We start from the raw sequence: 13,279 nt of genomic DNA, 5'->3' as shown, positions 1-13,279 counted from the left end.
CTACAATTTCGTAGAGGAACAGCGCAAACCCGAACTGCCTGTGTTACATAGCATACGTCGCTGTTGCTTGACAAGATATGCGCTACTCAGCTGATGTGAGCAGTTCATTTTTAAGGTATATGATTTCTTTCAATGCGAAGCAGAAAGAGGAATTAAAGCATTTATGAAATTCATAACTACTTGAAACGAGCTTCTAAAGCTCTTTGAATGTCTCCTAACCAGCTGAAAAATGTTGTCCGTCGACGGGGTAAGTATATTTGTTTGCAAATATAACGATCTGTCGATTGCGAGTCACTTGGCGGGACATAGAAGGGAAATAACTCGTAATAGCCACATATGGCGGTCTGGCACTGCGATCGTTAACTCCCTTGCCTGAGACGGTGCGAGGAGCTTTGACTGGTGGCAGCGATAGTATAGAGAGCTCAGTGAACGGGCTATCGCTGTGAGGAGCTTGCTGTCCTCCCCAGTGGGTCAGAGACAGCGTTTCACAAAGCGAACGTGCTCATTCTATTAATCACAAGTTTGTCTTCACGAAATTGTGGTCAGTCTAAAAACAACATTCGCTTACATCCTCGAAATGAGAACATACAATGGAATCCATTTTCGAAGTGGTTGTTGATATTCTGTTATGTTCAAATTCAGATAATCACAAGACTTTGTTGCTGGACATCAATAACTTTCCCACCTGCTGTCATCCATTGGAGCATGTGTGGCATGTTTATGTGAGTTCATTTCACAGAGTGAGTGAGTGAGTTTGGTTTAACGCCTCTTTAAACAGTATTCCAGTTATATCACTGTGTCACCTTTGTAGGAGGAAAGTCCGAGGTCTCACATTTTTATCACTTAGGCAAAACCCATGGTATGGCACGGTGCCAACAAACCTAGAAACATCAGGGGTTATTCTAGTGTGGGCCTTGTGCTTTTAGCCCCTAAATTTGAAAAATTGAAAATTGAAAATTCAATAGGGTATTTTAACATTGTGCTGTATGGGCAAGAGTGGGTTTACCTCTGGAATACTGTGTCAGAAAATACAAAGAGTGAACCCTGAAACATAATTGGGTTAACTGGGATTCGAACCCACAATCGAGTCCAAGGGATGCAACACTGCACAGTGAAATGACGCACCTTAGACCCGTGCCCTCTCATATCACAGTGTGATATAACTGAAATGCTAGTCGAAGCACACTCACTCATACACTGTTACGGGATTACACTGAAAGTCTATAGCCAGTAACTTATAAATATATTCCATGTCTGAACAACTGAAACAAATGTCCCCTTTAGAAAACAATAGATAATTTTATTCACATAAAAACTAGATAACATTTCAGTGATTTTGCATCATATTTGGTTCAAATCACTCATTAACATATTAGAGTTTATTAAATTTATAAAAATTCAACTATAAACATTGTGAAACATAAAAGAAATGTATATCACAAAATATAAAAGATACAGCAACAGATTGTTCATCTGAAATATTATCCCGTCAGTTCGATGAACCAACAATTAACACATACAGGCACATCAACAAACACAAACAAACATTGCAACACATTCATCTTGACCTTGACCTTGATCTGATCAGTTTTGTTGAAATTGACCTATAACAATTTAATAAAATATTGAGAACATAGCAGGATATTTTGGCATTTGATTATTGCTCATTGGTATGAATTAATGATCTGAATACAAGTAGACTCCCATCTAACTGTTGATTCGTTTGTCCATTTCATGTCAATATCTCACCAAGGGTACAGAGACAGGACACAAACACAGGCAACAGGTGACATCCACTCATTGAATGAAGGATAAGAAACATTTGGTAAAATTATGTTACATGTATTAGCTGCTGCCACACAATCATTATAACGACGAAACAAAACAAGTATTATGTTTCTGGTCAAGTATTTTGTGCCATTTTCAACCCCAAATCATCAGGCCTTTTTCCAGATTTTTAACCAAGGGCAGGTAACTCTAACCTGCTTTCCCCAAAAGAGCACACAAACGATGCCTCTTGTGTCTGTGCAGGTTGTGAGTGTGCATAGGAATACGTAGCTTTAAAAATATTTATTAAAATATTAACTCATGGCCTCGTATACATGGGTCATTATTTATTTTTTATTATTTTTTTAGTGTATTCCTGTAGTGTGTGTTTGGGGTGGGTTGGGGCTAATAAGGACTTTGGGGCTTGTAAAGTGCAGTTAAAACACCACTCTTCTCAACATTTATGAATCGTTGCGAAAAGGACATTTCAATGTTGGTCAGGGACAAGATGCATCGTCGTGTCTTTTTTTGGACAAACCAAAAAAACAGAAACATAATGTTATTATTTTGCCCTAATATTAACAAATGAATGTAATTACAGGAGAGGTTGGTACCATTCCTCTCTGGTTCAGCCTTTTTTTTAAAAATAAAGGGAAGTAACTCCTGCGTTACTCAAAAGTTACCATAAACCAGTAAAACTTAAACATTGATTTAATCACATCACCTTAACAGATGCATTGCTATATATGTAAAGGCTATTATATACAGTATGCCATTAAGATAGGTATACACAGCATCCACACATAAGTACTACCGGACTCGTGATTAATCACGTGATATATTATGTAATGACAAAAATTCACAATATCTCCATGGTTACATAAGTCACTAATGTTCGCATGTATTTCTATGTACACATTCCTTTTGACTTGTATATGTCTGAGTAAAGATAAAGCTTCAGTCAACATTAGTGTGTGCATGACCACATCGTATTATGTGCGTATCTAAACAGTTTTTTTGACAGGGCTCCAATAAAGCCATTCCCATTTGGTCATTTTGTACCCAACTCTTGAGGTGAGGTGAGTTGAAATTGGGTTTAACGTCGCGTCCAAGATTATTGCACTTATATAGCGACGTGCATGTCATGTATGTGTTTGTGTGGCTGCTTGTACTAGTCCGGACTGATCCTGATTTATAGTGCTAACCCACTGAGATACCATGCTGCAGTTTAACAGGAATACCCTACTCAGACACAGTATACTGACTCTGAGCTGACCAGTCCTTGTTTTAGCCCCTTAATGCCGAGCGCCAGACAGGGTAACAACAAGTACCATCTTTTCATGTCTTTTGGTATAACGCGGCCGGGGATCGAACCCCGGACCTTCTGCTCTCCGGGCGGACGCTCTACCACTAGACCACGGAGGCGGTCTCCCAACTCTTGAGACCTATTAGGGGTACCTGGATAGGGTCGGGTAATAGGGGGTCAGGTACCTTGGTGGTAAATTTGGACTCGTCCCAACCCTAATGTATGCATCTGTATAGGAGTGAAGTAATATTGGGGATTAATATGGCAAATCAAGTACTAGTACAACACTTCATGCACCATTGGAACATTAGGCTCTGTGCATGACTTGTTCTCGCATTCCAAACAGAATATTCCAAGAAACAGAGTTATTGGTATAAATACTTTCAGGCATACAGGCACAGCAGATTGGACGGAGATATATCCATAAAGTGTATCACAGCATGTGTATTTAAACCAAACTGACAAATATCACAGATGATACTAAGTTGGAATTTGTTAATAAACAGAGAAATTCCTTTTGGACAAGAATCATATAAGTGCAGACAAAATCTGCATTTAAAAGTTAAAACATGATGTGGAAACAAAATATAACAGCATTCTTATGACGTTCTGGAAATATACATCAAATTCACAATGAAGTGAGAACATTAGGATGCAAAACAGGATAGAGCTGTGTTATTTTAACCACATGCTTAACAGATCCATAAATTCACAATTACTGATTAAAATAATAAAGTTAATAAACATTCTGGAAATTTTAATTTCTGTTAGGGAAAAAACCATAAATCAATGTGGGAATAAAAGTAATCCTTGATTGTTTTATTTTTTTTAAAAAACTCTTTTATTTCCCTTTTTCACTATCGCCTCATCTATGATACTTTTAAAATAAAAAATTAATGAAACATTTTTCTGAAACTTTAAGCTTATTTTATTCTAAACAACTAGAAAATTCAATAAACTAAGTGAATAAAACAGGCTTCACTTACAGCTGGTTGCTATTTGACAGCGTTTCTCTGTGACTGAACAACATCTTCATCCCACTAAAGACCCGTGAAGATTCCGGGGTAGAATAGGTCTTCAGCAACCCATGCTTGTCTCCCCGTGAAGATTCTGGGGTAGAATAGGTCTTCAGCAACCCATGCTTGCCGTAAAAGGTGACTAAGCTTGTCGTAAAAGACGACTGACGGGATCGGGTGGTCAGGCTCGCTGACTTGGTTAATGCATGTCATCACTCCCAATTGTGTGGATCGATGCTAATGACATTAATCACTGGATTGTCTGGTCCAGACTCGATTATTTACAGACCGCCGTCATGTAGCTGGAATATTGCTGAGTGCGGCGTAAAACAACAAACCAACCAACCCAATCATCCCACTAAAACTGACAACATTTTCTGTAGTACCATAACTAGTGGAGCAGTGTTCATAAGCAATTAGGTAATATCCTAAATATACCTACTAAAACAAATTAAACTAATTTGCACTACTCTATATACAGCAACTGATGCTGGATTGACTACTGATACTACAATCATATTGCTTCATTACAAGGGTGTATGCTTCATTGCCTCTTGCCTCGCCTCCACATGCCTTGCAACATTGTTCCTTAAACGAAACCTTTTTGCCTCAGTTTGAAAATGGACGCCAACAAAATAAAGAGTGCATCCACTGGGACACAGAATATGCATAAACATGTTTAGAAATGGATGCTTTTATTGAATAATTTGGTACCACTTAGAGTGAGTGAGTGAGTATGGTTTTACGCTGCTTTTAGCAATATTCCAGCAATATCACGGCGGGGGACACCAGAAATGGGCTTCACACATTGTACCCATGTCGGGAATCGAACCCGGGTCTTCGGCGTGACAAGCGAACGCTTTAACCACTAGGCTACCCGACCGCCATTGTACCACTAAGAATTAATATCTGTACATAATAAGAATCACTGACTTGAAGCGAGGAACTATCAATTAACTGTCACACCTGTGTTAATACTGTTCAAATGCTTACAGCATTTATTCTTTCCGAAAAAAAATCCAAGAAGCTAGTTGGTTAGTCTCTAATTCACACTTCTGAAACTATTTCATCCTAATCTAATGTTCTTTGAAAGTATTTGCAGGGACACCTGTCTACAGAGACACAGAAGCATGTTAATATGGATAGAAACTCTTAATATTCAACAAACAAAAACAAACAAAAATTCCTTTCCAACTCTATTAAGATACAAGTAATAAAGAAAATTATTTTCAATACTTTCTTCAAATAAGTAAAAAACAAATTCTCCAAAGTTTTGCCAACATAATTTCTTAAATGATACCAAACCAGACCATGTGTTCTTCTAAATTCTTAAATTCCCATTTTCACAATACCATGGTCGGTTCCATACCTGGACACTGGATTGTAATGTTTTATCTTTGAATCATAAAATAGTCCTTTTCCCATTTGTAATTTTAAACATATAGTAAATGCGGAGTACATACTTTCTCTAGTTAGTTCTGCTTTGAATGACTCACTGACCTTTAAAACTTCCATGTACATAACTAATTCAACCATATTACCAATATTGAATGTAGACTGATTATTATGGTTGAAGTTGGCACTATACACGTCTGCCCATTAGATGATCACCATGGCAACAAAGGGAGACAACCAAGGCAATCAGTGAGTAGCACAGCAACAGTATCACATACCAGCTACAGTGGGACACACTGCAAACTTATAAATGTCCGATAACCCGTAATGGATGAAATGAACTGTGATAATTACAGCCATACTGACTCAAGTTAAAACTATGTTGACTTTGACACAATCTCGATACCGCTAAAACAAAGATCTGGGGACATCCCATTACAGGTCACGTCAAAACTACCTTTCGCAAACTGACAGACCAATGAATTGACAAGAATTTGACATTAGCCAATCAGAAACCTCGAAAGTAGAGGATGCTGATGTCCCTAGTTAACATCTAGTCTCAGAAATGAACACATTTTATACAAAAAAACAGTTGTTAAATTATCTCAATAAAAAATAATAAAAAGCAGCCATGAGACTCTCTTCATTTTCAGAACATGCGGTTATCTAGACTTGCCAACTATTATAGACTTGCAAGGGCTGTATTAGATATATTTGTTGAGGGTCTGTATGACAGACTAATATCCCTGATACAGGGGCACAGGGATGGTGTACCAAACTCAGCAGAGTTTTTCAAAGTACCAGCTGACGGCGCCACTCTCACGTGACGCACATCACTTCGGAAACCCGTCAAATTATCTTCCCAAAATATTCCCCCAACAACTTTTCCATATTATTTCTTCCATAACTGTTAACAAAAGTAATATATTTATATAATTCCACAAGTTAATGCATGAGGAATTCATAACAAGAATCCATCACAATGGACGGAGAGATGAAGTAACTGTTGGTAGACGTGAGTAGTGTTCACTGTAGACTGCATGTAGCAGAGCCCTTCTCTCCAGCCCCCTTGGTGTGACTGACGCTGCCGCTTCTGCCGTTGCTGCTGTTGGAGCTGGGTGACGGAGACGACATCCCCTTGCCTTCACCACCTGCAATTATGGCTTCCAGGTCTGCGATCTACAAGAAAATGTTATTACAGATTGAAAATATGTGACTAATATGATCTCATCAGTACTACACACCCACAATATCCATTCCTAAAGACTAAAGACTAAAGACAAAAATTCTGAATCCCAGCTGGCATACTTTAAAGAACTGACTTCAGTATTTTTAGCGTCTATGGAGGTATAAACATAAAAAAGACAAATGCCCCAAACATTGCTTGGTTAGCTAATCAAATGCCACGGAACCATTTGCAATTTATATTTTGTATTATTTTTGTTATTTCTGTTGTACAAAGAAAATTGTTCAATAATGAAAAGGACTTTTTTTTAAATCCCAGTATATGCAAACTACAATTGCAGTAAGGGAGTGAGCAAGCATTGTTATATGAGCCTCATTCACAACATTGCAGCTTAACCCCACCAGTCAGTAAATAATCGAGTCTGGACCAGACAGTCCAGTGACTTGTGAAGCATGAGAAATGACCCACATTATCTGGGCACCATGACATGCAACCAACCAAGTCTGACCACTTTGGCTGAAACGATACAGCAAGGTCACGATACGATACGTATCATAATACAAAGGTCTCGATACAATACGTATCGCGATATGATATATACATCAAATCGAAAAAGCTAGCTGTTGACACATGTTCGTTGCAGCTACTTGTAGTCGTGAACTTTATTACCACACATTTTGCGATTTTTGACTGACAAAAATGCCGGGGGTCATTAAACAAGAAGTAATGTATTTTAGCAAGTGTATCGTCTTGTATCTATACAGGAAAAAAGGTATCATATCAGGGCATGAAAAGTCACAATGCACCAGTGCACCGATGTATTGTTTCACCTCTACTGACCACCTCACTCTCTATAGGGGGGCACGGGTGGCCCAGGCGTCTAAGGCGCCGCGATTCGCTGTGCAGAGTTGCGTCCCTTGGGCACGCCAGAAACCTATGACTGTGGGTTCGAATCCCGGTTCGCCCCGATTATGTTTCTAGGTTTGTCAGCACCATACCCGTGCTCGTGGGTTTCACCGAAGTGGTAAACGTCTGAGACACACATCACTTCGGGCTTTCCTCCCACATTCAGCTGACACGCTGCGATATAACTGGAATACTGTTAAAAGCGGCGTTTAACCCAACTCACTCAATCACTCACTCTATAGTCGACAATCACGGTACACTCTAACACTGTATCCCCTGGAGTATAAGGTGGAGACTTCAATGTTGTCAATGATTGTACCCCCATTTTAAGACATTTATAATCTCAAACATAACTGTCAAAATAAATAAACTGACCTGAATTGTCCCATCACCAGAAGTCTTAGCTCCTTGTATCAAACTTTGTAGCTGATTCTGAAATGTCAAATTAACATAAGAATTAACACCTTCCACTGGAGTGAGTGAGTGCATGTTGTCTTACATCAAAGTCTGCAGTGTTCCAGCTATGTTATGTCAGTCTGTATGTAATCATGTCTAGGCCAGACAAACTAGGTGTGGATTGAATGAGCAATGATCAGTCTCTTCGGGCGTCACGCAGTCAGCCAGGTCACACAACATACGTCATTGGTTCTTAAAACAAGGATGGGGAAATGTTGTCCCATTCTGCCCCAGAATCGCTGCAAGGAGACACAATAGGGATACTGGGGACCTACTCTGCTCTAGGAGTCACACAGGGAGACGGGCAGACACTGGGGACCTACTCTGCCCCAGAATCCACACAGGGAGACAGGCACAGACACTGGAGACCTACTCTGCCCTAGAATGCACACAGGGAGACAAGAAGACACTGGGGACCTACTCTCCCCAAGAATCCACACAGGGAGACAAGCAGACACTGGGGTCCTACTCACACAGGGAGACAGGCAGACACTGGGGTCCTACTCACACAGGGAAACAAGTAGACACTGGAGACCTACTCTCCCCAAGAATCCACACAGGGAGACAAGAAGACACTGGAGACCTACTCTGCCCTAGAATCCACACAGGGAGACAAGAAGACACTGGAGACCTACTCTGCCCTAGAATCCACACAGGGAGACAAGAAGACACTGGAGACCTACTCTGCCCTAGAATGCACACAGGGAGACAAGAAGACACTGGGGACCTACTCTCCCCAAGAATCCACACAGGGAGACAAGAAGACACTGGAGACCTACTCTGCCCTAGAATCCACACAGGGAGACAAGAAGACACTGGAGACCTACTCTGCCCTAGAATCCACACAGGGAGACAAGAAGACACTGGAGACCTACTCTGCCCTAGAATGCACACAGGGAGACAAGTAGACACTGGAGACCTACTCTCCCCAAGAATCCACACAGGGAGACAAGAAGACACTGGGGACCTACTCTGCCCTAGAATTCACACAGGGAGACAAGAAGACACTGGGGACCTACTCTGCCCTAGAATCCACACAGGGAGACAAGAAGACACTGGGGACCTACTCTCCCCAAGAATCCACACAGGGAGACAGGCAGACACTGGGGTCCTACTCACACAGGGAGACAAGAAGACACTGGGGTCCTACTCACACAGGGAGACAAGAAGACACTGGGGTCCTACTCACACAGGGAGACAAGAAGACACTGGGGACCTACTCTGCTCTAGAATCCACACAGGGAGACAAGCAGACACTGGAGACCTACTCTGCTCTAGAATTCACACAGGGAGACAAGCACAGACACTGGGGACCTACTCTGCCCCAGAATCCACACAAGGAGACTAGAAATGTGTACTGTGGATCAGGGACACCACAGGAAGTTTCTGCAGATGACGGAGGACCCAGAAAATCAGTAGGGTAACAATTAGTTTTAGCCAGGGCTGCAGTAAAACAATTACCAATCAGATATTTTGTCCCCTACTCTTGAGACTTGCAATGGGTACCCGTGTAGGGTCGGGTAATGGAGGGTCAGTTCCCGGGTCGTAAATTTGGACTCGTCCCAGCCCTACTGGAGTGATAGTCACTCCAGCTTGATAACAGTCTAAGTTGTTATCCATCAAGTTGTAGGTTTTCTTTCCTACTCACCAACTTCTAAAATGCCAATCAAACAGTCATAAACATGTTATCCCTCAACATACATACCAGTCTGTTTTCTGCACGCTCAGCGATCTTCTTGTACGTGTTGATCTCATGTGCCGCCTTGTACTTAGCTTCCTCCTGAAAGTGACACAACGTTGTAGACAAACTCCCAGGGCATGGTATATAACCAGGGTATACAACATCAGAAATATACCTGCACTTATCACTGAGAGGCAGGTCAACAACCACATGTTAAGATTCATAAGAGACTCCCTTTAAGATAGTAAATCTTGTTTAATCATCAGTCCATGATATATTATATTATATTCAGCTTTATCTTTAAAGAAATAATCTGCAAAATGTTTGTAAAGGCAAGGTTTATAGTTTTACATCTCTGTAAAAATGTCTAGAGATCACGGCATTGATATTCGACACCTTACAGCCCTCTGACGTATCAGGTCTTTGAAAGGCATTTAGAAGTGATACACATAAGGAAGAGAATATATGGATGTCAACTACTTCATTATGAGTGTTCCTCATAATAAAGAAGTTGACATCCATATATTCTCTTCCCTCTGACGTATTCTTCCATCAACTGACCATATAAGTGTAGTTCCAAGAACATAGATTTCAAGAGCATGTATAGACATTAAAGGGTTCAGACAGATCTTGACCTGTGAAGATTCCGGCGGGTAGAATAGGTCTTCAGCAACCCATGCTTGCCATAAAAGGTGACTATGCTTGTCGTAAAAGGCGACTAACGGGATCGGGTTGTCAGACTCGCTGACTTGGGTGATGCATGTCTTCGATCCCAAATGCGTGGATCGATGCTCATGATATTAATCACTGAATTGTCTGGTCCAGACTCGATTATTTACTGACCGCCGTCATATAGCTGGATTATTGCTGAGTGCGGCGTTAAACAACAAACCAACCAACCAAATCAGACAGGTCTTCAGGTCAGGGACATTTCAAGGGCAAGGGCAAGGTGACACAATTTGTGGCTGGTAACTACTTCGATAAAAACCATCAAGCACGGGGATAGTGCTGCTGACAGAATCGGTGACAGAATTGGGGGCAGGAGTTAAACCCACAACCAGCACATCCTGGCATCTAAGGGATGTAACTCTGTACACCAAATTGTGGTACAATAGACCACCAAGCCACTGATACCCTCAAATTAAGTATTATTGCTAGAGGTTTATATACATTTCAGTGAGTGAGAGATTTCGGTTAAACGGTGTTTTGAACAGTATTTCAGTTCTTTCACAGCGTGTTAGCTTGATGTCAGGGGAAAGCCTGAAGTTATGCAGGTCTTAGACATAAACATCTGGTGCACCCATGAGCACAAGTATGGTGCTAACAAACCTAGAAACATAATCAGGGTGAACTAAAGGTTTTTGACAAATTTATGTTCTCAAGAAGGACAATCAATAAGTTTTACTGCAATGCTTTTACAACCAACCCTTACTCAAGCACCCCAATAAGTTTCATTGATTCTCAGTGTGAACCCTGTTTTCTTCATGTAGTGGATGTCAACATGCATTGGTGGCAAGTCAACAGCTTAATGCTAATCCAATCAGAAACACTAAACTAAGGGTGAGTGAGTGAGTATTGTTTCACGCCGCTTTTAGCAATATTTCAGCAATATCACGGTGGGGGACACCAGAAAAAAGGGGCTGTCAGGAATCGAACCCGGGTCTTCGGCATGACAAGCGAACACTTTAACCACTAGGCTACCCCACCACCCCCTGAACGATGGGGTTTCACCTCTTCCACCTGACCCTACCCAGGAAAATAAACAGGTGAGGTGTGGTGAAATTGGGTTTAACGTCGCGTCCAAGATTATTGCACTTATACAGCGACGTGCATGCACATGTGTTTGTGTGCATGTGGCTGCTTGCTCGGACTGATGCCGATTTAACGTGTTTTGATATGACGTGGCAGGGGATTGAACCCCGGACCTTCCGCTCTCCGGGCGGACGCTCTACAACTAGACCATGGAGGCGATCAGAAAATAAACAGACAGCAGTGTGTGATGCAACGGCTCATTGCTGTGTTCTATGTATCAGTGCAACAGTGAGTGAGTGAGTGAGTTGGGTTTAATGCCGCTTTTAAAAGTATTCTAGTTATATCGCAGCGTGTCAGCTTAATGTGGGAGGAAAGCCCGAAGTGATGCAGGTTTCAGACGTTTACCACTTCGGTGAAACCCACGAGCACGGGTATGGTGCTGACAAACCTAGAAACATAATCAGGGCGAACCGGATTTCAAACCCACAATCATAGGTTTCTGGCGTGCCCAAGGGACGCAACTCTGCACAGCGAATCGCGGCGCCTTAGACGACTGGGCCACCCGTGCCCCCCACCAGTGCAACAGCCAGTGAAGTGTGTTTCATGCTGCAGGACAGGGACAATAGTCTACAGTCAAGACCAACCTTTAGTCCCAGAAATAAAGCTTTCCTACTTACAAATACATACAATTACAAAACAAAAACTAAACTTCCAAATGGAGCCCAGAACAATGCTTAATTTCCTTCACTTCCTACATTCTACACTTGGATTCGTATTTTATAAGATTCTCAAGGGTTTGGGAGGCAGACTACTTACAGTCTGCAAGTACTGAACACAACTGTCAATCTTTGTACACTTTAATCTTGCACACACTGATAATACTGTTAATATTATTGAATCTAGCAACATATGGTTTCTTCCGCAACTCAAAACAGTGGGAAATGTGAGAAACATTCATTTTTAGTAAGGCACAAAAAATTAACTGTTAGTAGCATTTCCAAAAGCCAAATAAAACTAAGTTAAAAAAGAAACATACTTGAGTGTGAAATGACAGATAAGTTCAAACATATCCAAAATTAATCTTTGCCCATGAAATAAAATTGTAAATAAAACCATAGAAAGAGACCTGGCCACATATTAGATATGAAAAGCAACCAAAGTCTTGTTAAATCCAACCCATGCATACTTACTTCACATGTCTGCAGAGTGGCAGAGGAACAGTTTCCATTACAATATAAGACATGGCAGAGCACATGTATTTCCTTAGCATCATTAGAGCATGTCATTGGTCAATGGGACCTAAAGAATATGGACTATAGAATACATATAAATGTTGTGTATTTCCTTGTCTGATAATCAAGACTGGTAACTTGGTACTTGGGAGGGGGGGTGGGGGGGATATTAGGGGGATGGGGGTTGAAAAAAGATTTTGAATATAATTAAGGGATGAGACTGGTCATTTAACATTAGGATGGAATAATTCTTTTACTTTAAAAAGGGGGGTGGGATGGCAACAAAATGATACAGTCCTCAGAGTCCCCATCCCCTCCTAATAAATGACCAGTCCCTTACATAATAAAGGTATATACATAGTGACCTGTCCATAACAATAGTATATACATAGTACAGGGTACAATAGGGCTTCAGTAACCCATGCATACTGTAAAAGGCGACTATGCTAGTCATAAGAGGCGACTAACGGGATCGGGTGGTCAGACTCGCTGACTTTGTTGATGCATGCCATCTTATTCCGATTGCGTGGATCGATGTTCATGATGTCAATCACTGGATTGTCTGGTACAGACTTCATTATT

The 13,279-nt window shown here is 41.1% G+C and overlaps 1 protein-coding gene across 2 annotated transcripts in view; it reads right to left on the bottom strand.

Annotated features, from left to right (window-relative positions):
* Nucleotides 1-4,314: 4,314 nt before the first annotated feature.
* Nucleotides 4,315-13,279, bottom strand: part of LOC124131073 (kinesin-like protein KIF28P) — a 37,313-nt gene continuing 28,348 nt past the window's right edge. Inside the window, exons 24-27 of one of the 2 annotated variants that reach the window (XM_046494161.2) lie at nt 12,656-12,664; nt 9,738-9,812; nt 7,952-8,008; nt 4,315-6,663 (exon numbers count right to left, since the gene is read on the bottom strand). In XM_046494161.2, the coding sequence (XP_046350117.2) occupies nt 6,511-6,663; nt 7,952-8,008; nt 9,738-9,812; nt 12,656-12,664 (294 nt within the window). In that variant the 3' untranslated portion in view covers nt 4,315-6,510. The remainder of the gene's footprint in view (nt 6,664-7,951; nt 8,009-9,737; nt 9,813-12,655; nt 12,665-13,279) is intronic. The other variant, XM_046494162.2, reaches the window with a different exon arrangement.

This window comes from Haliotis rufescens, unplaced genomic scaffold, assembly GCF_023055435.1.
Source record: "Haliotis rufescens isolate VD_foot unplaced genomic scaffold, xgHalRufe1.0.p SCAF_10, whole genome shotgun sequence".
NCBI lineage: Eukaryota > Metazoa > Mollusca > Gastropoda > Lepetellida > Haliotidae > Haliotis > Haliotis rufescens.
This window is presented reverse-complemented; position numbering and strand designations above follow the sequence as displayed.